At 45.9% G+C, this 24047-nt stretch overlaps 1 protein-coding gene across 2 annotated transcripts in view; it reads right to left on the bottom strand.

The window, feature by feature from the left end:
* The window catches only part of LOC145339075 (tyrosine-protein kinase HCK-like), a 29863-nt gene that overhangs the window by 3678 nt on the left and 2138 nt on the right, over nt 1-24047 (bottom strand). For both annotated transcript variants that reach the window (XM_080183506.1, XM_080183507.1), the window contains exons 2-8: nt 19739-19868; nt 19026-19115; nt 14852-14955; nt 13608-13754; nt 10473-10622; nt 8568-8750; nt 5006-5082 (exon numbers count right to left, since the gene is read on the bottom strand). In XM_080183506.1, the coding sequence (XP_080039632.1) occupies nt 5006-5082; nt 8568-8750; nt 10473-10622; nt 13608-13754; nt 14852-14955; nt 19026-19115; nt 19739-19767 (780 nt within the window). In that variant the 5' untranslated portion in view covers nt 19768-19868. The remainder of the gene's footprint in view (nt 1-5005; nt 5083-8567; nt 8751-10472; nt 10623-13607; nt 13755-14851; nt 14956-19025; nt 19116-19738; nt 19869-24047) is intronic.

Genomic DNA, 24047 nt, shown 5'->3' with positions numbered 1-24047 from the left:
TTCAATTCCCAGCGTGGGTCACTGTCTGTGTGGAGTCTGCACATTCTCCCTGTATCTGCATGGGTTTCCTCCAGGTGCTCTGGTTTCCTCCAACAGTCCGAAAGACTTGCTGATTGGAGTAGATTGGCCATGCTAAATTCTCCCTCAGTATACCTGAACTGGCGACGGAGTGTGGCGACTAGGGGATTTTCACAGTAACTTAATTGCACTGTTAATGTAAGCCTACTTATGACATAAATAAACTTTTCCACAGTGTCTTATTTAATTGAATCTTACAGTACTGAAGGAGGCCATTCAGCCCATTGAGTCTGCACCTACCACAATCCCACCCAGGCCCTATCCCCACAACCCCATGCATTTACTCTAGCTAATTCCCGCTGACACTAAGAAGCAATTTAGCACAGCCAACCCATCTAACCTGCAATCTTTTTGGACTCTGGTGGGAAACTGGAGCACCCAGAGGAAACTCACCCAGACATGGGGAGAATGTGCAAACTTCACGCAGACAGCAACCCAAGGTGGGAATTGAACCCGGGTCCCTGGCGCTGTGAGCCAGCAGTGCTAATCCGAGTGCCACTGTGCCACAGTTGTTCTCAAAGAGTGGTTCGCAATAGTCCACAAATAGCTAGTCCAAAATGTCACTGACCTGCAACACCACGGCAGAGGCTGTAGAGAAACCAGGCAGAAAGCTCATCCACACTGAGGTAAGGTCACTCTGGCACAGCACACCCTGTCATTAGCCACAGCAATCACTATTTATGAGGAAATGTATGTTCCCTTTCATTTGGTCAGACTGATATTGATGTAAGGTAGGTAATATTTTCTGAGAAGATCGTGATCGTTTTGTAACGTTTTAGAATGTTTCAAATAAACTGTTTCTATTGTAGTATTAATGTTAATGATATGAAAATATAAAATTAAAATGTTAGTTTCCAGCATGAATTAATAATTTATTTCTAGGTCCAGAACTTCCAGTCTCCGGAACCTGGGTGGTTTTCCAGAAGGTTTGCAGCCCCCCAGCCCCCACCAACCCCCAGTTCTTCCCAGATGTCCCCAAGACCTGCTCCGGAAGTTCAAATTTCCAATGGAAAATAAATAAACCTGCCCTGTGAACCAATCAATACTATGGTTTAAATCAGAGGCTTTGGATGGTTCTTACAGGACCAGTTACCAAGGAAAAGGTAGAAGAATTAAAACCAGTTCTCACTTCTGGGTAACTATAGCAGTACCCCCTCCCCCCACCCACCCCAACAACCCTCTCTGACACTCCAACTCTTCCCAACTCTCTGACTATCCTTTCCACCCCTTGACAACCCCCCACTATCTTCCTGATCCATGATCTTATTGAATGGTGGGGCAGGCTCAAAGGGCTAGATGGCCTATTCCTGCTCCTATTTCTTATGTTCTTATGATCCTCCACTACCCCCTGACTACCTCCATTCCTCCAATCATCCTCCACTTCCCACTGACTTACCATGCAAAGTAAAAAATCTGACAACACCAGGTTTTAGTCCAACTGATTTATTTGATAGTAAACTTACAAGCTTTCGAGGTTTCCCTCTTCGTCAGGTGAATGGAGAGTTCTGGCCTCAGACAGAGCATATAAAGCACAGACAGTTTAGAGATTACTGATTAGAATGCGAATCCTTACACCTAACCTGCTGTTCAAGACCTGAAGTGGCTGACAATGTGAGTGGAAGGAGCACTGATCACAGGTTACAGAGATATGTATTGTTTCCAGACAGTACAGTAAGTGAGGTTTTGTAAACCCAGGCAAGTCACAGGGGTTACAGATAGTGCGACATGAACCCAAGATCCCATTGTGAGATTGTCTGTGGGCTTACGGTACAGTGAGGTGCTGAGGTGACCGTCCTTAATGGAGATGCGTGTGTCCAAGAATGTAGCTCCACTTCTCCAGTTTCCACCCTAAACATGTTAAAGAAGCCATTCCCTATGGACAAGCCCTCCGTATACACAGGATTTGCTCAGATGAGGAGGATCGTGACAGACACCTCCAGACCCTGAAAGATGCCCTCATAAGAACAGGATATGGTGCTCGACTCATAGATCGGCAGTTCCGACGCGCCACAGCGAAAAACCGCACCGATCTCCTCAGAAGGCAAACACGGGACACAGTGGACAGAGTACCCTTCATCGTCCAGTACTTCCCCAGAGCGGAGAAGCTACGACATCTTCTCTGGAGTCTTCAACATATCATTGATGAAGACGAACATCTCACCAGGGCCATCCCCACACCCCCACTTCTTGCCTTCAGACAACCACACAACCACAAACAGACCATTGTTCGCAGCAAACTACCCAGTCTTCAGGAGAACAGTGACCACAATACCACACAACCCTGCCACAGCAACCTCTGCAAGACATGCCGGATCATCGACATGGATACCATCATCACACGTGAGAATACCATCCACCAGGTACATGGTAAATACTCTTGCAACTCGGCCAACATTGTCTACCTGATATGTTGCAAGAAAGGATGTCCCGAAGCATGGTACATTGGGGAGACCATGCAGACGCTACGACAACGGATGAATGAACATCGCTCGACAATCACCAGGCAAGACTGTTCCCTTCCTGTTGGCGAACACTTCAGTGGTCACGGGCATTCGGCCTCTGACCTTCGGGTAAGCATTCTCCAAGGTGGCCTTCTCGACACACGACAGCGCAGAGTCGCTGAACAGAAACTGATAGCCAAGTTCCGCACACATGAGGACGGTCTCAACAGGGATCTTGGGTTCATGTCGCACTATCTGTAACCCCCATGACTTGCCTGGGTTTGCAAAACCTCACTTACTGTACTGTCTGGAAACAATACACATCTCTGTGATCAGTGCTCCTTCCACTCACATTGTCGGCCACTTCAGGTCTTGAACAGCAGGTCAGGTGTAAGGATTCGCATTCTAATCAGTAATCTCTAAACTGTCTGTGCTTTATATGCTCTGTCTGAGGCCAGAACTCTCCATTCACCTGACGAAGAGGGAAACCTCGAAAGCTTGTGAGTATTATCAAATAAATCGGTTGGACTAAAACCTGGTGTTGTCAGACTTTTTACTGTGTTTACGCCAGTCCAACGCCGGCATACCCACATCATGATTACCATGCAAAGCCATGACACATACCACCCCTTTGACTGACTACTCTGCCCCATCCTACCCCCCCGATCCTGCCCCTTCCCCTCATTGTATCCCCTTCGTCTCATCCTACTCTTTCCCCTCGCACATCCCACACATAAGAACATAAGAAATAGGAGCAGGAGTAGGCCATCTAGCCCTTCGAGCCTGCCCCGCCATTCAATAAGATCATGGCTGATCTGAAGTGGCTCAGTTCTACTTTCCCGCTTTCTCCCCATAACCCTTAATTCCCTTGCCTACCAAAAACCTATCTACCCGCGTCTTAAATATATTTAGCGAGGTAGCCTCCACCACTTCAACGGGCAGAGAATTCCAGAGAGTCACCACCCTTTGGGTGAAGAAGTTCCTCCTCAACTCCGTTCTAAACTGCTCCCCCCTTATCTTGAGGCTGTGCCCTCTAGTCCTGCTGTCCTTTCTGAGCAGGAAGAACCTCTCCACCTCTACCCTATCCATCCCTTTCATCATCTTATACGTCTCAATGAGATCCCCCCTCATCCTTCTAAACTCTAACGAGTACAAGCCTAGTTTATTCAGCCTCTCCTCATAGCTTAACCCCCTCAACTCCAGTATCAGCCTAGTGAACCTCCTCTGCACTCCCTCCAAGGCCAAAATATCCTTGCGTAAGTGCGGCGACCAAAACTGCACACAGTACTCCAGCTGCGGCCTCACCAGTGCCCTGTACAGTTGCAGCAAGACCTCCCTACTTTTATATTCAATCCCCCTCGCTATGAAGGCCAGCATCCCATTCGCCTTCCTGACCACCTGCTGCACCTGCAAGCTGGGTTTTTGCGACTCATGCACAAGGACCCCGAGGTCCCTCTGCACCGTCGCATGCTGCAGTTTTTCTCCATGTAAGTAGTAGTCCTTCCTACCATTATTCCTACCAAAGTGGACAACTTCACACTTGCCAACATTAAATTCCATTTGCCAGTTCCTTGCCCATTCGCCCAGCCTATCTAGATCCCTCTGCAGACTTTCCACACTCTCCGCACAATTTGCCGTTCCACCAATCTTTGTGTCATCAGCAAATTTCGACACCTTACACTCGGTTCCCTCCTCCAGATCATCTATATAAATGGTAAATAGCTGAGGCCCCAGCACCGACCCCTGGGGCACTCCACTAGTCACCAACCGCCAATCCGAATCGCACCCATTGACACCTACTCCCTGCCTCCTATTTGACAGCCAATCCTCTATCTACGCTAACACCCTACCCCCAACTCCATGCCCCCTAACATTCTGTAACAACCTCTTGTGCGGCACACCCATTCCCCTCCCCCACCCCCTCTGACACCTTGACCCTCCATCCAACACCTCTCTCATTCTACACACTTACGTCCCTGGCTTCTCAAAAGTGATTGTAAACGTACTTGCTTTATGGCAGTTAGTGCTGTGAAAAGGGAGAGTGTCCTCACTTCCCCTGGTGCTGCTGTCCTGGACTCAAGGCCTTGGGAACCCACTTCCCTGAGCTTATCTCACCCAATCTGAGTCGGAAGTTTGGGTAAGGAGGATGCAGTTCCTGAACAGTAAAAGGGAGTGGACAGACAATCCAAGTATGATTGCCATTCCAGTTCTGGAGTTCAGGCCCAAGATAATTAACTTAAAAAAACTAATATTTATTACATTTATGATTGAAAAAGCAACAAAATATTTATCATTTCCACAAGTTCCCATTAATTTAGAGAAGGTTTTTTGTCAGTGGCAAGTGAAAGTGATTGCGTTCAATTTAGTAAGTGATCCACAGGCTCGCTCGCTCTACCTCAGTAATTTACAGATGAAAATGTTTGAGAATCAATCTTCTATTTAACTGGAACATTGCATTACCTAACTTAGGAATAAGGAACATTTACCTGTATTGCAAAGTCAATGAGCAACACCAACTCTAACTGTCTACCAAGGTCACTCCTTAAGTAGCCATTCAGGTTCCCTTCAGTGAAGAAAGAGAGATCAATTAACTAAAATGTACACATTCTCCTCATTTAAAGCACTGACTGTAGACACAATAACGCTTGGACCAAATCTCCCAGGCTCCAGCACATGCTAAAATAGAGATTTACATTTTAGTGTCCCTATCTGGTTGGAATGTGCGATGAGAACAGGTTTATGTACTGTGACATTAGTGTACTTTTAAGAAGTGTTTTTTTTAATCATGTACTCTGCAGTCGTAAGCAAACCTTTTCAGTTTGTTTTGCTCAATGTTGCCATGTATCTATGAGAGTCTTTTTATTGCTGTTTAAACTGAGGTTTCTTTATTTACACTGGGATGTTTCTAACTCTGTATTGTTAGGAGAAAAACTGGTTGGCAGGTTAGGTGATTGGAGATTTTTTTCATTTTTCTGTTTGGCTGGGGTTTGAATTCTGGTTTTAGAAGGGGCATCAAGCAGAAAATAAATCTCTCTTTCTCTCTCTGGTTTTGGAAATTCTGCTGGTCATCTGAAAGCAAGATCTTGCCTTTCTAAAGGGGGGAATCCAGGCTTGCCTGGAGTCCCTGGAGTTTTGGGAAGATGTTCTAACTTCAAACTGTTCTGAGTCTATCCAGAGAACTGCAGACTTCATCCAAAGGACCCAAGTCCAGTATTACATGAGCATTAGTCTTTACTGTGTTAAACCTGTGAAAAAGGGTCTTTTGTCTATGGGATTGGGTTGATTGGAACACAATATATTTGTTAAGGGTTACACATCATAGTGGTTATTCTGTTTCTTGTTTGTAATTGATAAAAATTCTTGCTAATTTTCTTACTATACATGTTAACTATATAAAAGCTCTCCAGTGGATCGTTTGAATTATACCTGAAGTGAAACATATCATGCTTATTCTCGCCAAATTCAAGAGGCAAAACTAATGATCCAGGCACGCTTCATAAAACACTTTGAAGTTTCTGACCTGATCCATAACAATTGGGGACTCTCTCTTGTGGGACTAAAATCTATATTTCTTGATTGATTTGTGATTTATAGAATCATAGAATCCCTACAGTACAGAAGGACGCCATTCAGCCCATCAAATCTACACTGAACACAATCCCACACTGCCCTATCCCCATAACCCCATACATTTACCCTAGCTAGTGTCCTGATACTAAGGGGCAATTTAGCATGGCCAGTCCACCTAACCTGCACATCTTTGGACTCAAAGACAATGAGGGGTGAGCATATTGGTATCTTCTTTTCAGATGTTGTATTCAGGATTAAACAGGGAGTGCTTTATGGAATAATGGCTCTTTCAGAGGTTAAGAAGTTCTTGGCGTGGAGATAGTCACGCAAGGTGGTTTACAAAAGGTAACCAAAACAAAGCTTTTGGAACTAGGAAAGCCATTGCAGTTGACATTGCCTGATGCCATGAGGAAAGGGGAGGTAATTGTGGTGATAGCTCAGCATTTAAAATAGCCAGAAACGCAGAATCATTGGAAATGGCTAGAATTCAAAAGGCAAGACTTATGATCCAGGCCATCTCCATAAACACTTTGTTATGGTTCAGGTCAGAAACTCCAATGTACATTTGTCATTCTAAATGCAGATACAGAAAATTATCATGGAAATTGGAAAATTAAACACAAAATATGAAGGACTGCTCACTGAGTTCAGATCCGCAATTTAGACTGAATTACAACCTGGTACTAACCACCACTCTTTATGGAATTGAGGCCACAGTAAGATCAACCATGTTTTTATTGCATGACAAAAGAGACTTAAGGGGCTGAATGGCCTACTTCTGCTTTGTTTGTTTATACATAAATCTGGTTCACTTGAAGCCTACACTCAGCATAACTCCCTGTGTATAAACACGGACTAATAAGAAATTACTTCTGATGTTATGAAGAAGATTTTGCATTTTAATTAGTTTTGAATCTGCTGGAAAATTGGGGGAGGTTTGTCTAGGTCAAATTCTTTTTCTGCTCCGAGAAGCCCCAGTTATCTGGGGAAATGGGGGGGCAGGGGGTGACTGGGGAGAAACATAATGTGTGAGCACATTATCCTTTCACCCGATCAATTGTTCAAATCCAGCTCTGCCTTTACAATCCCCATGTCTGCATGGGTTTCCTCCGGGTACTCTGGTTTCCTCCCACAGCCCAGAGATGTGCAGATTAGGTTGATTGGCCATGCTAAATTGCCCCTTAGTGTTCCGGGATGTTAGGCTTGAGGGATTGGCGTGGCAAGTATGTGGGATTATGAGGATAGGGCTTCGGTGGGATTGTTGTTGGTGCAGAGCTGATGGGCCAAATGGCCTCCTGCACTATAGGGTTTCTATGAAATGTAACTCCTCATGGGAGCTACAATCTGCAATCCTGTTAGTTGTGGAAGCAGATCAGGTTATCTTGCTGGATCCTGTTTTGTTCAGTATCTGACCGGCAGATTTATTTCAGACTTGTGTCAGCAGTTTATCTTAACACATCTGACTCGAAACATTGGCTCTATTTCTCTCCCCACAAATACTGCCAGACCTGCTGAGATTTTCCAGCATTTTCTGTTTTTATTTCTGATTCCAGCATTCGCAGTGTTTTGCTTTTACCTTCAGACTGGGATCAGTCTTGTTATTAAATAATATCAGAACAACCAGGGAGGAAATGAGGAGAATTCTTTCATGAAGTTTGCTGTTGGGATCAAACAGCATTATCTGAAAGACTGGCGAAATTTCATAGAATCCTATAATGCAGAAGGAGGCTATTTGGTCCATCGAGTCAGCACCGACCACAATCCCAACCAGGCCCTATTCCCTTAACCCCGTGCACTTACCCTAGCTAATCCCCCTGACACTATGGGGCAATTTAACATGGCCAACTAACCTGACCTGCACATCTTCTGGACTGTGGGAGGAAAGCGGAGCACCCGGAGGAAACCCATGCAGACATTGGGAGAACGTGCAGCCTCCACATAGGCAAAGACCCAAGCCAGGAATCGAACAGGGGCTCTGGCACTGTGAGGCATCCATGCTAACCACTGTGACATCTCTATGGGAGTTTAAACTCCAGCATTTCAAAATGAGAGTCAGCGAATGATGATGAATAGATCTTTCTTTTACCCAATTTGAGAATATAGAGACTGATTCCTGCTCTCTGACTCAGACAGTCTGCTTTAGTATCACACCTTTGAGGAACTTCTTCACTCAAAGGGTGGTGAATCTCTGGAATTCTCTGCCTGTTGAAGTGGTGGAGGCTACTTCGCTAAATATATTTAAGACGCGGGTAGATAGGTTTTTAGTAGGCAAGGGGATTAAGGGTTATGGGGAGAAAGCGGGAAAGTGGAACTGAGCCACTTCAGATCAGCCATGATCTTATTGAATGGCGGGGCAGGCTCGAAGGGCTAGATGGCCTACTCGTGCTCCTATTTCTTATGTTCTTATCTCGGTACATAGCGTGTGTCGTTCATTGCTATTGGAAGTTCTCGGTGACAGCAAAAGCCTTTGGCCATTACCTTGGGTCATGTACTCTGAGATGATGAGCATGGGCTGCGATTGAGTCACCACTCCGAGAAGTTGCACCAGGCGGTCATGTTGAAGAGCCTTGCGAACACTGACCTCCCTGAGGAAGGTGTTGTCTGAAATCTGACCCACATTCTGTACCTTCACAGACACTCTGACAAAGCTGTCGTTCAACTCTTAAAGAAAACAATAAAGGAGGTATTTAGACATCTGTATGGCATCTTTCACAACCTCAGGAAGGGGAAAGTATCCTTGCAGCCATACAGGTACTTTCTGAAGTGCAGGCATTATAGTAATTTAGGCAACCAATCTGTACACAGCAAGATCCCACAACAGTAATGTGATAATCATTAGTCAATCTGTGTTAGTTATGTTAGTCAAGGAGTAAATTGGATGGTTGGTCAGGAGAACTCCCCTGCTTTTCCCCAAAATCGCGCCACAAGATCTTTTACATCCTGAAAGGGGAAAGGAGATGTTTTAACATCACATTCAAAAGGCAACACAGTACGCCACTCCCTACGTACAACACTGAAGTGTTAAATTATGCACTCAGGTCTGTGGCGTGGAGGTTGAATTCACGATGAACTGAGCTGAGAGAGCTACAGATTGAGCCATGGCTGACAGCAGCCTCAGACATTTAGAACAGGAGCAGGAGAGGCTGTTGCACACACACAACTGTCAGGAAGTAAGATTCACTTCCAGGTTTACTGGTCAACATACAAATTATGTCAACATTCAACTACAAAATGGACGGATGGAGAAAGGAGAAGGGGATGATGGAAATTGGGAACTGGACAAATAAATGTAATTGGAATGATTTGACATGGATTGGTTGCACTGTATGTTTTACTCCATGATGTAATGTCTCGGGGCAGCAACAACTTGCATTTTGCCTTTAACGTAGCAAAATTTCTATAGGCACTTCATGGTCATGTTAACAAATTCTGATACCCAGCCGTTCAAAGAACTATTGGGACAGACGAAAAGTCAAAGTTTTAAGAAGTATTTTAAAGTAGTTGAGAGAAGTAGAGAGGGAGTCCCAGAACTTAGAGCTTAGGCAGCCATAGGTCTGCTGTGGCCACCAGTGGTGTGACAATGGGATTCAGGGATGTGTGAGAGGCCAGGATTGGAGCGCAGACATCTCCGAGGGCTGTGGAATTGAAGGAAGCCGGAGATAGGAAGAGATTTAAAAACAAGGATGAGAATTTTAATATCAAAGCGTTGTTGAACTGAAGTTAGGTCAGTGAGAACAGGGGTGATGGATGAATGTGGTGTGATTTAGGAGACAAGTAGCAGAGTTTCAGATGTAGCTGGAAGCTGGGAAGTAACAGCACAAGGTTAAATGTAAGATACTCACACTCTTTATAGAGTAAATAGAGAGAGCAGAGTAATGTAATGGTTACACTGGACTAATAATCCAGAGAACATGAGTTCTTTTGGTTGAGAGGAATCATCAGATCAAGGCCAAGATGGGGTGCAGCACCTCGCTTGTTAGCTTGGATCTTGTTTGTCTCTCTTGTGGAGGGACCATAAATTGGATTCGGTTGGAATTTGCATTTGGTTTCTGGAGCAAGCAAGGATTGGATTTGGGTTTGCCCACTCCACTTTGAGCAACTTTTAAGGATGGAATAAAAAATAAACATAATAAAATGAGTTCATTTGGATTGAGGTAAAGACTCATCTTTCGCTAATATCTCCCAAGGAAAGAAATCTGCCATCTTTATTCGGTCTAGCCTGTATGTGACTCCAGACCCACAACCGACTATCAATTGCCCTCTGAAATGGCCTAGCAAGCCTTTCAGTTACATTAAACCCACAGTGGTTCACGTCCACTATCACCCCCACTAGGACAAACCTGAAAATCTAAGACAAGACTGATGGTATAAATATTTACTTACTCATCTTCCCTTCTGCAAGATGTCCGACTTTCTGTTTGCTTTCCAGTGTAATGAACTTCCTTGGAATCTCAAAGCCCTCAGTTTCTGAACTATTTTGAGTCCTTTTGAGTGAGGGGCTTGTCAGTCTTTGGCACAAACCACCTGCATTCTCTAGAAAGGCAGTTTTAGATTAAGTTAGTTTATTTGATGGTGCAAGCCTGGGACATCAGCCACCATCTTCAGAGACACAAAGCACTTCCTTCTAGCATGCTTCTGCACCTCCACAAGATGGCCCAGTGACCAACTGCATTCCTGCATCTTGGTTCAGTGATGACACTTCAGTTGAGTCAGTCAGTCTTGGGTTGAAATTCCAGCCCAAGATTTGACAAGATGATCCAGGCTGAGATTTCAGTTAGAAATCAGTGAGTGCCACATTGTCAGAGGTGAAATCTTAAAGTAAATTTGTCTGTTTCAAAGGATGGAAGCAATCCCAAGATGCTTTGAAGAGAAACATGCTTTGGTGAACATTTGTTTTTTTTTACTGCATGAGGCCATTTGGCCTGTTGTATCCATGCTGGTTCTCTGTTAGAGCAACCTTCCACTCCCCAAGGCCCAGCAAATTGTTTATCTGCAGACAATTATCAGACTCCCTTTTGAAAGGGCTGATTGGAATCTGTCCTCACCACATACTTCAGCATTCTGGATCCCAACTACTCACTGTAGGTTAGGAATCCTGCAGTGAGTAACTTCTGACTCCCCAAAGCCTATCCACCATCTACAAGGCACAAACCAGGAGTGTGATGGAATATCCTCCACTTGCCTGGATGGGTGCAGCTCCAACAACATTCCAGAAGCTCAACACCATCCAGGACAAAACAGCCCCGCTTAATTGGCACCACATCCACAAACATTCACTCCCCCCACCACCAATGAACAGTTTCAACTTTTCTTCTCAAAAGAGAACAGAATTTCTCAATCTATCCTGACAATGAGGTACCCAGTTCCTGGAATGAGTCTCACAAATCTTTTCTGTTTCTTCTCCATTGTCGTGGCAACTTGTCTAATGTGTGGTGGCTGCAAACTCAGACTGAAGCCAAAGCAGAGTTTTCTAAAGGTTCATCATAGCAACTTTGCATTTGTAATCCATGCCTGTTGGACTTTAACCTGGTGTGGTGAGTCTTCTTACTGTGCTCACCCCAGTCCAATGCCAGCAACTCCACATCTATTTATAAAGCCAGAATCCCCTTCAGCTTATGAACAATGTTCTGAACCTGCCTCTGAGTCGGATGTTCTGGATTAAAGTCCCGCTCTGGGACTTGCTGGCTCAGGAAGGTGCAGGAACACAGCCAAACAGGTTCGGTGTCAACTTGTAAATGTTTCCAATAGAGCCAGTGGTGGGCAGTAAGAGTGGGAGACATTTCTGCTCAATCTAATGATGGAAAGTAATTGGAATTTCCATCGTCACGATCCAGGCTACAACATACATGTAAACACATCTATTGTCACGACAACTTTGACTCTTTTGAGGGTTGGCTGGTTCAGTTGGCTGGATAGATTGCTGTCAATAGCAAGTGGTTGGATTTTCCCCATTTTGGCTTGGGTGGGTTTCCTGCCTGCTTGCCTGACCCATGTTACTGTGGGGCCAACCTGCCTTCAGACAGAAAACTGAAGGCCACCAATTTGACATAAGATGCTTCATAAGACTATGCAGCAAAAGTTTTTCATTGGCTGCTAAGGGCTTGAGAATGTCCTGAGGCTGTGAAAGGTGATAGATAAATGCAAGTTCTTTCTTTCTTAAAATTAGCTTTCCCTAAGTTTGGGAGGGAGCAGCTCAGTTTCGCAGACCAGGGTCCCCATCTGAGCGGTGTTGAGTTAGCTCATCTCCAAGCTAAAGAAGAACTCCAGCACCTCATTGGTGACCTCAGCATCAATGAGGGAAAAGCTTTCCCTGATCTTTATGCAGGATTCTGTTTGTGCACATCACAGGTTGGGGTTTAGGTCACTGAGATGCCTCCATGTCCAGCCCAAAGTTAGATCTCTGGACGTGGACTGACTGACTCTGGGGGGAAGGAACAAGCAATTGTCTGACTCCCCAGTGGGAATTAGGACCAGTGGGTCAGGTGGGAAAGAAACAACGTTGGTAATGGAGATATTAAAAACATTTCCAGATCAGAACAATAATAGAATGCACTCATTATTAAACACTGATGGTGTGCTACTGGGCGACTGAGAAAGGACTCAGGCTCGTCCTTAACCTACAATCACACACACCAAAGGCCATGTGGCCCATCGTGTTTGTGCCTGCTGTTTGAAAAAGCTAATCAATTTGAGAGAATTTCCTCCATTGATACAGTGCCTTTTTGACATCAGAACGTCCCACAGCATTTTTTGTGCCAATAAAGAATTTCTGAAGTGTCATCACTGCGTAATGTAGAGAAAACAGCAGGCAATTTGTGCACAGCAAGATTCCAAAAACAGCAATGTACTAATGGCCCAGGTCACCTGCCTTGGTGAAGTTGATGAAAGGATACAGATTGGTTGGGACTCTAGTGGGAACTCCCCTGCTCATTATTAAAAAATTGTCCTGGGAATGCTTCCATCCACCTTAATCAGCAGATTCACCCTCCTGAATCTAGAACATAGAACATTACAGCGCAGTACAGGCCCTTCGGCCCTCGATGTTGCGCCGACCAGTGGGACCAATCTAATGACCCTCTAACCTAATGATTCCAATGTTATCCATATGCCTATCCATTGACCATTTGAATGCCCTTAAAGTTGGCGAGTCCACAACTGCTGCAGGCAGGGCATTTCACGCCCTTACTACCCTCTGAGTAAAGAACCTACCTCTGACATCTGTCCTATAATTATCACCCCTCAATTTAAAGCTATGTCCCCTCGTGTTAGCCATCACCATCCAAGGAAAAAGGCTCTCAAACTGTCCACCCTATCTAATCCTCTGATCATCTTGTATGCCTCAATCACCTTCTTCTCTCTATATATCTGAATAGTGTTTGTAACTTGTAGGGTTGTCAGTTGAGACAAATCGTTTTTCTTTACTCAGTTTTATGGTATGAGCTGCCCAAACCAATGATTCCTGTACTGCACTCCAGCTTGCGATTACAATGCTTGTACATAAGCAAGATCGAAACTTACCGCAGTAATACTTGACTAACTCTTGCAGGCTGATAAACTTGACTTTTGAATTGATGTAATAGCCACTGGGGCTGCTGGATATTCTGTAATTTATCACTCTGACATCCATTTTCGGGTCGCAGTGCTTCACCAACAAAACATAACAACCTAACCCAACACAAAAGAAATGTTTCAGCGGATCAGAGAAACTAAATGTGATTGTAACTTGCGTCAGTTCCTCAGATCTATTTTGTCCTACCAGCTTACCTCACCATGTCCACCCACACCCTGCTTCTCCCTGGGTTCCTATGGGCTGGTCAGTCCTCGGTAGCTTTGCGATCATCTGTTTTTGTCTGCTTTCACATCTCTGCATCCTCTGATATTGTTGACCATTGGAGGTGAAGGAGATGCCGTTTTCTTGAATTCATTGTCAGGATGTGAACATTGTAGGCAAGGCCAGCACTTAGTCCTCATCACTAATTGTCCTTGAGAAGGTGGTGGTGAAGACCACTGACTGGTTTGCTAGTCTCCTTCAGATAGAGTCAACCACATTGGTGTATGCCTGCAGTCCATTTGGTCAGACTGGCTAAGGATAAGAGGAGGCAATGGCCTACTGGATTATTAATCCAGAAACTCAGCTAATGTTCTGGGGACCCGGGTTTGAATCTTGCCGTGACTGATGGTGGAATTTCAATTCAGTTAAAGAATATCTCAAACTGAGAATCTATTGATGACCATGAAACTGTTGGAAAAACCCATCTGGTTCACTGATGTCCTTCAGGGAAGGAAATCTTACCTGGTCTGGCCTACATGTAACTCCAGAGCCACAGCATTGTGGTTGACTCTCAGTTGTCCCCCAAGGGCAACTAGGGATGGGCAATAAATGCTGGCCAGCCAGCGAAGCCCGTGTCCCACAGATGAATTAAAAAAACGTCAGGTTTGGCTATTGGATATGGCATGAGTCAGGACACGGGCAACACAGCTCCGACTGAGCTCAAGTTTACGAAGATTGGGAGGAACATGTGAGTGATCTTCAGAAAGGAAGATGGAAATGCACACATCACAGAGGTGATGCCACAACCCGGTATCCAGGGGGTCCCAGATATACTCTCGCTCTGTCACTGTGAGTGTGTGTCACCCACAATTCTCATAGAGCAAGACCACGCAGGGGTTTAAACCTACTCCTCGATCTCTAACAGATTTGAGAACAAGTCCCCACAGTTTACATGAAGATTATATACTCCTAGCGACTGGATAAAAATCACCTTTCCTTGATCGACTCTCCCTGATCAGGAAAGATCCCTCTTTATTTTCTGCTTCCAGAATTGATCTCTCTGCCTCTTTGGCACTCAGTCCTTTGAAGAACCATCTGAAAGAAGAAATCATAAAGCATATTCTTACTGTTGATTGGTCAGTAGTAAATCAGAAATGCCCCGTTTAAGAGATCACATTTATCCAGTTCCTTTCATAGCCTGAGGACATCACAACCGGGTAATCCTGCTGAAAGTCTGGCCGCTGTTGTAAAGTAAGTAAATATGACAACCAACTGTGCATAGTAAGATCCCACAAACAGAATGATCAGTTAACCCATTCTAGTGATGTTTGTTGAAGAATGGATATTTTTTGAAGCAATGCAACAGGGGAGGCAGTGGCGAGGTGGAATTATCATTGAACTAGTAATCCACAGACCCAGGGTAATGTTCTGGGGACCTGGGTTCGAATCCCACCATGGCAGATAGTGAAATTTGAATTGAATAAAAATCTAGAATCAGAATGAAGACCATGAAACATGATTGTCATAAAAACACATCTGGGTCACTAATGTCCTTTAGGGAAGGAAATCTGGCGTACTTACCTGGTCTGGCCTACATGTGACTCTGGAGATGTGGTTGTCATAAGTTGCCTCTGAAATGGCTGAGCAAGTCATAGAGGTTTACAGCATGGAAACAGGCCCTTTGGCCCAACTTGTCAATGCCACCCTTTTTTTTAAACCTCTAAGCTAATCCCAATTGCCTGCATTTGGCCCATATTTCTCTATACCCATCCTACCCATGCAACTATCTAAATGCTTTAAAAACATGACTCCAGACTGACTTTAGTTATTCATAGAATCGTAGAATACACCTTGCCAAAATTTGCCTGCATATCTGTTCTTCTATCTCCCATTCAGTTCAAGGGCAATTAGGGATGGGCAATAAATGCTGGCCCAGCCAATGATGCCCATATGATGCTTATTTTAAAAGGGGGTTGGGTTTTCCGTGGCACAAATCCCGTAATGGCCGCTAACTCTCGTGAGAGGCCAAGACAGGATTGGCGCCAGTGAGATTTTAGAATGCGATCTTCCCAGCCCCCTCTGATGACGTGATCAGGTTCATAATTTGCATACATTTGCATACATTATCATCTACTTATTGGGCTTAATGCCACCCTCATCGAATCTTCCTGCCCACCAGACATGACCAGCAGGAATCACTACTGCCCTTCAAAAACAGGAACCAGGCACCCTGCCCTCCGAGTGGGAGCAAGGAGATCAGCAGGAGAAAACATCACTCTTCTTTCAGCAATGCTCAGGAAATTTCTCCTGAATATCAGTCCTAAATGACCAACCCCTTATCCTGAGACTGTGCCCCCGAGATGCAAGCCTCAACCGGAGGAACATTCTCTCAATGCCAAAACCCTTGTGTTAGACTCTGAACAAGAAATATCTGGGAGTGAGCCACAGGCTGGGATACTATTTTCATTCTAATTGCAGGACGGACTTGAATCTGGGAGTGTTTCAGACCCTGCTTTTAGACCCTTTCTCAGGCACCCCCATACGCACTCAGCCTGAAAAAAATTAGTGATTTTGAATCGCGTGGCAGAAGCCTGTGGATGGGGTTTATCGTACCTGAAACACTGCAGCTCCAATCGGCTCCTCCAACTGTGCGTGTGCAAATAGGAAAACACTCCCCTGCCGCATCGCTGCCGGGCCAGATAATGCCTCTGTCTGGCTCCCACAAACACTGCCCTACCCCCACACATAACTGTCCCCCTTATCCCCCCACCCTCCACTACCCAGACCAATCGCGGTCTCCTGTCCCCTTCCCCCCCCCGCATCGATTGCACGCAGAGTGGCAGTGGGCCTCCGTTTCCCCCCACCAATCACACACACAGTAGCAGCGGAACCCCCTGTTCCCCCCCCCCAACCAGAGACCCATCTGACCCGCCTCCCTTCCCCCCAATCCCACCGCCGCCACCCCCCCCCCCGATCTGAGTCAGAGAGCCGCTGGAAGCTCTGAACTTACTTCCTCAGAAACTGGAGCACCCGAATTGGACCTTGGCGGACCATGTCTGCTTTGCGCTGAATTTGGATGGGCAAAGGCGTTGGTAAAGGGGGAAATGCCGGTAAGCCGGGCGTGCAGCCTATTAACTCAAGTTAAATGCGTGCAAATGCATTTAAATTGATGTCGTGCCTGTTTTGGGTGCTGTGCTGTTTGCGGCCATTTTCGGGCCTTGGTAAAAGGGGAACAGACTTGGAGGTGGGCGCGGATCGTGCTGCTCACATCATGCTTGACTTTACCAAGTTTTTGCGGCCGAAAACAGGTGCAACATGATGGTAAAACTGGGCCACAGCATTTGGTTGGTTGGTATAGAAAGAGCAGATGTCTCAAACTAGGCTGGTACCTGATAGAATTTGCCGCTGCCTTGGAAAAGCAGCCAGAATAATTAAAGACCCCACACACCCCGGACATTCTCTCTTCCTCCTCCTTCCTTCGGGAAAAAGGTACAAAAGTCTGAGGACACGTACCAACTGACTCAAGAACAGCTTCTTCCCTGCTACTGTCAGACTTCTGAATGGACCTACCTCGCATTCAGTTGATCTTTCTCTACCCCCTCGCTGTGACTGTAACACTACATTCTGCACCCTCTCCTTTCCTTCTCTATGAATGGTATGCAAGAAAAGATACTTTTCACTGTATATTAATACATGTGACAATAATAAATCAAATCAAATCAAAATGAAAATCAAAGAATATGATAGCACAGTTGGAGGTCATTTGCCCCCACGTCTGTTCTGGCTCATTGAGAAAGCTATCCAATTATTTCCACTCTCTTTGCTGTTCCCCCATAGCTGTGTAAGTGTTCCTTTCAAATATTCATGCAGTTTCCTTTTGAAAGTTACTGTTGAAGTTGCATCCGCTGCCCTCTCAGGCAGCACCTTCCAGGTCACAACTCAATCTCTTCATCCCTCCTCTAACCTTTTTTTTAACCAATAATGTTCAACTGTGTCTTTTCAAAAAAAAAATCTCAGGATCTCTAATAAGACTGGCATTCGTTGCCCATCCCGAATTGCCCTTGAGAAGGTGGTGATGAGCTGCCTTCTTGAACTGCTGCAGTCCTAGAGATGTAGGTACACCTACAGTGCTGTTAGAGAGGGAGTTCCAGGATTTTGACCCAGTGGTAGTGAAGGAATGGCTGATATATTTCCAAGTTCAGGATGGTGTGTGTTTCAGATGGAAATTTGGGCAAAGGGTCTCTTCCTGTGTTGTAAAACTCTATGACTCTATAACAAAATATAATGTAAAATAAAGTTTAAAGTTTATTTATTAGTGTCACGAGTAGGCTTACATTAACACTGCAATGTAGTTACTTTTTAGTCTTTTAACTAATTTTTAGAATTCAGTTTATGTTATTGGTAGAACACATCAAAATTAAATTTCACCAGCCATGTGTCTTTTTTTATTTATTGGTGTCACAAGTAAGGCTGATATTAACACTACAATGAAGTCACTGTGAAAATCTCCGAGTCGCCACAGTCCAGTGCCTGTTCAGGTACACAGAGGGAGAATTTACACGGCCAATGCACCTAACCAACATGTCTTTCAGACTGTGGGAGGAAACTGAAGCACCCAGAGGAAACCCACACAGACACGGGGAGAACATGCAGACTCCACACAGGCAGTGAACCAAGCCGGGAATCGAACCTGGGTCCCTGGCACTGTGAGGTGTCTGTGCTAATGGCAGAGGTATGGAAAACCTTCTTTCACACAGAGGATTGTGGGGTGTGGCGTGAGTGAGTGAGTTATAAATCATATTGACATTTATGGAATTGGGGAGATAAGAGGAAAGAGGGATATTGAAGCAGCGCAGGCACACGGGGTTAGATATTGCTCCAGGAGAGAATAAACACCATATGGATTGGGCTGAATGGCCTCAATATGTTGTAATCCTGCATAATTCTGTCTGATCCACTCAGTTCATGTTTATAAACCATGCTGCACATTGCACTGGTGTGCATGGGCGTGAACTGCCCTGACTTCCCGACCTTCCCAATCCCAAACGATGCCTTGCTCCCTCTGCTGTTTAAATGGAACTTCAACTTGCTCCAACACAATCTCCCTGATCGTTACTCAAGCATTTCCTGGGTTCAGACAGATTCAGCAGCAGACAGACACCTACCTTTCCTCCTCCAGTGGACGGATTTCTGAATTTGGGTCACTCATCACCTCCTCGCTGGCCTCAGGCTTTGTGAGGTGAACATTTTCTGATCTGAGACGTGGAAATAAAAATAATCAACATGAGATGGGATTTGCAGTACAGAACGAGGCCATTCAGGCTTCAGCCAGACTAGTCCGTGCCAATATCTATGTCGCACAAGGGCCTCCTGCCACCCAACTTCAGTCATCCCATCAACCTATCCTCCAACTGCATTCTCCCTCCTCAAGCTTCTCCCTAAATGTGACTCACCTCAACTGCTTGGGCAGGATAAATTCCAGGAATGTGTCAGAGGCTGAACTTCCACCTGCTTCCCTGTCCTCTGTCCCTGTGTAACCCGTTTGGCTTGTTATTACCCAAGCAAATGGGAAACACAAGCATGGAGTCTAATTGGCTCTGTGCACTGTCCTGCTTCCTAACATGCTGGGATCCCCATTGACATATCCCCTTCTCCTTATAACCTCAGTGTGTCACCGTTAAAGCTCATTGCAGCTGGCTTCTCAAATTCACTCTTAACCAGGACCTCAGGAATGGGAGATTCCTCAATCTGCAGATTTCTATAACCCACAACTCATGACCCAGCTTCTGACTTACTCTCCAACCCAACCCTTCTCCATGGTCGCTGAGTTTAACATTCTGGATCCCAGTGAATCAGTTCTGAAAGCACAGGTACCTACCTCGCCATCTCCTCCTCTGTGCCATCCATCCTCTCCACTTCCTGCTCCTTGCGCTCTTTCTCACGTAATTGCTCAGTACAAAATATTCCACTCCCACTTAACACAGAGATTTCATAACCGATCAACTAATCTGAAATGAAGAAAGCTCACACTGTATCTCAAAATATATTTCAAACTGTGTGAGTATATGGGTGAGTGTAATTGTGCGTGGGTGAGTGAGTGTGTGATAGTGTAAGACTGTGTGAATGTGCGCATATGTATAAGTGTGGGTGTGAGTGCTGGAGGAAGTGTGTGTGAGTTAGTGAATGTGTGCGGCTGAGTGTGAGTGTAAGTGTACAATGAATATTTTAAGTTATTTTCGATTAGATCTGACTAGGTAGACATTGATCTTAACCCAGGTATGATTGTGTTCTGGTTAATTAATCAATAATAATTAGCATTGATAGGTTTTCCTAAATCTTGCCCAAAACATTCCAACTGTTCCTGCCATTGGGATCTTCCTGTGCCATTGATGTTAAATCCATGTTGCGGGTTACCCGGCAGGGGAGGGTGTGGACAATGTGAAACCTCGTTGACAGTGCCAGAACTGGAGACTGGATGATCCCGTTGCAGAAAATGGCAGGCTGCTTCTGTCGCCCTGAAATACCCCACAGGAGACAAGGACGAAAATCCCACCCCAGGACAGGAGAACCCCAGCTCCGGACAAGGTCGGAGAATCCCAGCCCCGGGCAAGGTCGGATAATCCCAGCCACAGGGGAGTCCAGAGAATCCCAGCCCCGGGCAAGGTCGGAGAATCCCAGCTACGAGTGAGGTCGGATAATCCCAGCCTCGGGCAAAGTCGGAGAATCCCAGCTGTGGGTGAGGTCGGAGAATCCCAGCCGCGGGGTGAGGTCGGAGAATCCCAGTCCGGGGCTAGGTTGGAGAATCCCAGCCCGGGGTGAGGTTGAAGAATCCCAGCCCAGGGTGAGGTCGGAGAATCCCAGCCACTGGCAAATCCGGAGAATCCCAGCCCGGGCAAGGTCGGAGAATCCCAGCCCAGGCAAGGTTGGAGAATCCCAGCCATGGGGCAAGGCCGGAGAATCCCAGCCACGGGGCGAGGCTGGAGAATTCCAGCCCGGGCAAATCCAGAGAATCCCAGCCCAGGCAAATCCGGAGAATCCCAGCATCGGGCAAATCTGGAGAATCCCAGCCACAGGGTGAGGCCGGAGAATCCCAGCCACGGGCAAATCCGAAGAATCCCAGCCACATTTTTTTGTTTTCCATTTTACAAGCTGGAATACTGAAATAAATTGTCTCTATTTATTAGAGCTGCTTTTCCTTATTGCATTCAGTGATAGAGGTCAGGATGATAAGTAACCTTAATCGGGGTGGTAACTGTGCAAATATCAGAGGGTGGAGTTTGACTGACGGACATTCCACTTGATTGACAGCAGATTTTTTGATTTGATTTATTATTGTCATATATTCACATACAGTGAAAAATATTGTTTCTTGCGCGCTATATAGACAAAACATACCATTCATAGAGAAGGAAATGAGAGAGTGCAGAATGTGGTGTTACAGTCATAGCTAGGCTGTAGAGAAAGATCAACTTAATGCAAGGTAGGTCCATTCAAAAGTCTGACAGCAGCAGGGAAGAAGCTGTTCTTGAGTCGGTTGGTATGTGACCTCAGACTTTTGTATCTTTTTCCCAAAGGAAGAAGGTGGAAGAGAGAACGTCTGGGATGCGTGGGGTCATTGATTATGCTGGCTGCTTTGCCGAGGCAGCGGGAAGTGTAGACAGAGTCAATGGATGGGAGGCTGGTTTGTGTGATGGATTGGGCTACATTCATGACCTTTTGTAGTTCCTTGCAGTCTTGGGCAGAGCAGGAGCCCATACCAAGCTGTGATACAACCAGAAAGAATGCTTTCTATGGTGCATCTGTATAAGTTGGTGAGAGTCATAGCTGACATGCCAAACTTCCTTAGTCTTTTGAGAAAGTAGAGGTGTTGATGGGCTTTTTTAACTATAGTGTCTGCGTGGGGGGACCAGGACAGGTTGTCAGTGATCTGGACACCTAAAAAGCTGAAGCTCCTGACCTTTTCTACTTTGCCCCATTGATGTAGACAGGGGCATCTTCATATTTACGCTTCCTGAAATCGATGACAATCTCCTTCGTCTTGTTGACATTGAGGGAGAGATTATTGTTGCCGCACCAGTTCACCAGATTCTCTGTCTCATTCTTGTACTCTGTCTCGTCATTGTTTGAGATCCGACTCACTATGGTGGTGTCATCAGCAAACTTGAAAATGGAGTTGGAGGGGAATTTGACCACACAGTCAGAGGTGTGTAAGGAGTATAGTAGGGGGCTGAGAACACAGCCTTGTGGGGCACCGGTGTTGATCGTGGAGATGGTGTTGTTACCGATCCTTACTGATTGTGGTCTGTGTGTTAGGAAATTCAGGATCCAGTCGCAGAGGGAGGAGCCGAGGCCCAGGCCACGGAATTTGGAGATGAGTTTTGGGAATAATGGTGATGAAGGCTGAGCTGTAGTCAATAAATAGGAGTCTGACATAGGTGTCCTTGTTATCTAGATGTTCCAGAGTTGAGTGCAGGGTCAGGGAGATTGCGAGGAAATTGCGAGGCATCTTGAAGGGAACTGCTTGATAGAGCAGACGCAGCACAGTTTCATTAAAGGGAAGTTGTGTCTGACAAATTTACTGGGGTTCTATGAAGATGTGTCTAGGGCGGTGGATAGAGGAGAGCCGGTGGATGTGGTCTTTCTAGATTTTCAGAAGGCGTTTGACAAAGTGCCTCACAAGAGGTTATTGCAGAAGGTCAGGGGGCATGGAGTTGGGGGTAGGGTGTTAGCGTGGATAGAGGATTGGTTGTCAAATAGGAGGCAGAGAGTGGGGGTCAACGGGTGCTATTCGGATTGGCGGATGGTGACTAGTGGAGTGCCCCAGGGGTCGGTGCTGGGGCCTCAGCTTTTTACCATTTATATAGATGATCTGGAGGAGGGAACCGAGTGTAGGGTGTCGAAATTTGCTGACGACACCAAGATTGGTGGAACGGCAAATTGTGCGGAGGGTGTGGAGAGTCTGCAGAAGGATCTAGATAGGCTGGGCGAATGGGCCAGGAAATGGCAAATGGAATTTAATGTTGGCAAGTGTGAGGTGGTCCACTTTGGTAGGAAGAATGGTAGGAAGGACTATTACTTACAGGGCGAAAAACTGCAGCAGGCGACGGTGCAGAGGGACCTCGGGGTCCTTGTGCATGAGTCACAAAAACCCAGCTTGCAGGTACAGCAGGTGGTCAGGAAGGCGATTGGGATGCTGGCCTTCATAGCGAGGGGGATTGAATATAAAAGTAGGGAGGTCTTGCTGCAGCTGTATAGGGCATTGGTGAGGCCGCAACTGGAGTACTGTGTGCATTTTTGGGCGCCGCACCTGCGCAAAGATATTTTGGCCTTGGAGGGAGTGCAGAGGAGGTTTACTAGGCTGATACCGGAGTTGAGGGGGTTGAGCTATGAGGAGAGGCTGAATAAACTGGGCTTGTACTCGTTAGAATTTAGAAGAATGAGAGGAGATCTCATTGAGACGTATAAGATGATGAATGGGATGGATAGGATAGAGGTGGAAAGACTCTTCCCGCTCAAAAAAGACAATAGGACTAGGGGGCACAGCCTCAAGATAAAAGGGGGGCGGTTTAGAACGGAGTTGAGGAGGAACTTCTTCACTCAAAGGGTGGTGAATCTCTGGAATTCTCTGCCCGTTGAAGTGGTGGAGGCTGCCTCGCTAAATATTTTTAAGACGCGGGTTGATGGGTTTTTGATAGGAGAGGGGATTAAGGGTTATGGGGAGAGGGCGGGAAAGTGGAACTGAGCAGCGACAGATCAGCCATGATCTTATTGAATGGCAGGGCAGGCTCGAAGGGCTGGATGGCCTACTCCTGCTCCTATTTCTTATGTTCTTATGTTCTTATGAGATAGTGTCTGCTGTGGACCTGTTGCGGTGGTAGGCAAACTGTAGTGGATCCAGGTAGTCTGGAAGGCTGGAGTTGATTCAGTAGAAAGAAACCCTACAGTGCAGAAAGAGGCCATTCGGCCCATCAAGTCTGCACTGACAACAATCCCACCCAGGCCCTGTCCCCGTATCCCTATATATTACCCGCTAATCCCTCTAACCTACACATCCTGGGACACTAAGGAGCAATTTGGCTTGGCCAATCCATCTAACCCGCACATCTTTGGACTGTGGAAGGAAACCGGAGCACCCAGAGGAAACCCACGCAGACACGGGGAGAATGTGCAAACTCAACACAGACAGT

This window comes from Carcharhinus amblyrhynchos, unplaced genomic scaffold (genome assembly GCF_965287045.1).
Source record: "Carcharhinus amblyrhynchos unplaced genomic scaffold, sCarAmb.v2.hapA chromosome_316, whole genome shotgun sequence".
NCBI classification, from domain to species: domain Eukaryota; kingdom Metazoa; phylum Chordata; class Chondrichthyes; order Carcharhiniformes; family Carcharhinidae; genus Carcharhinus; species Carcharhinus amblyrhynchos.
Note: the sequence above shows the minus strand (reverse complement) of the source record. Positions and strands in the feature narration are given on the sequence as shown.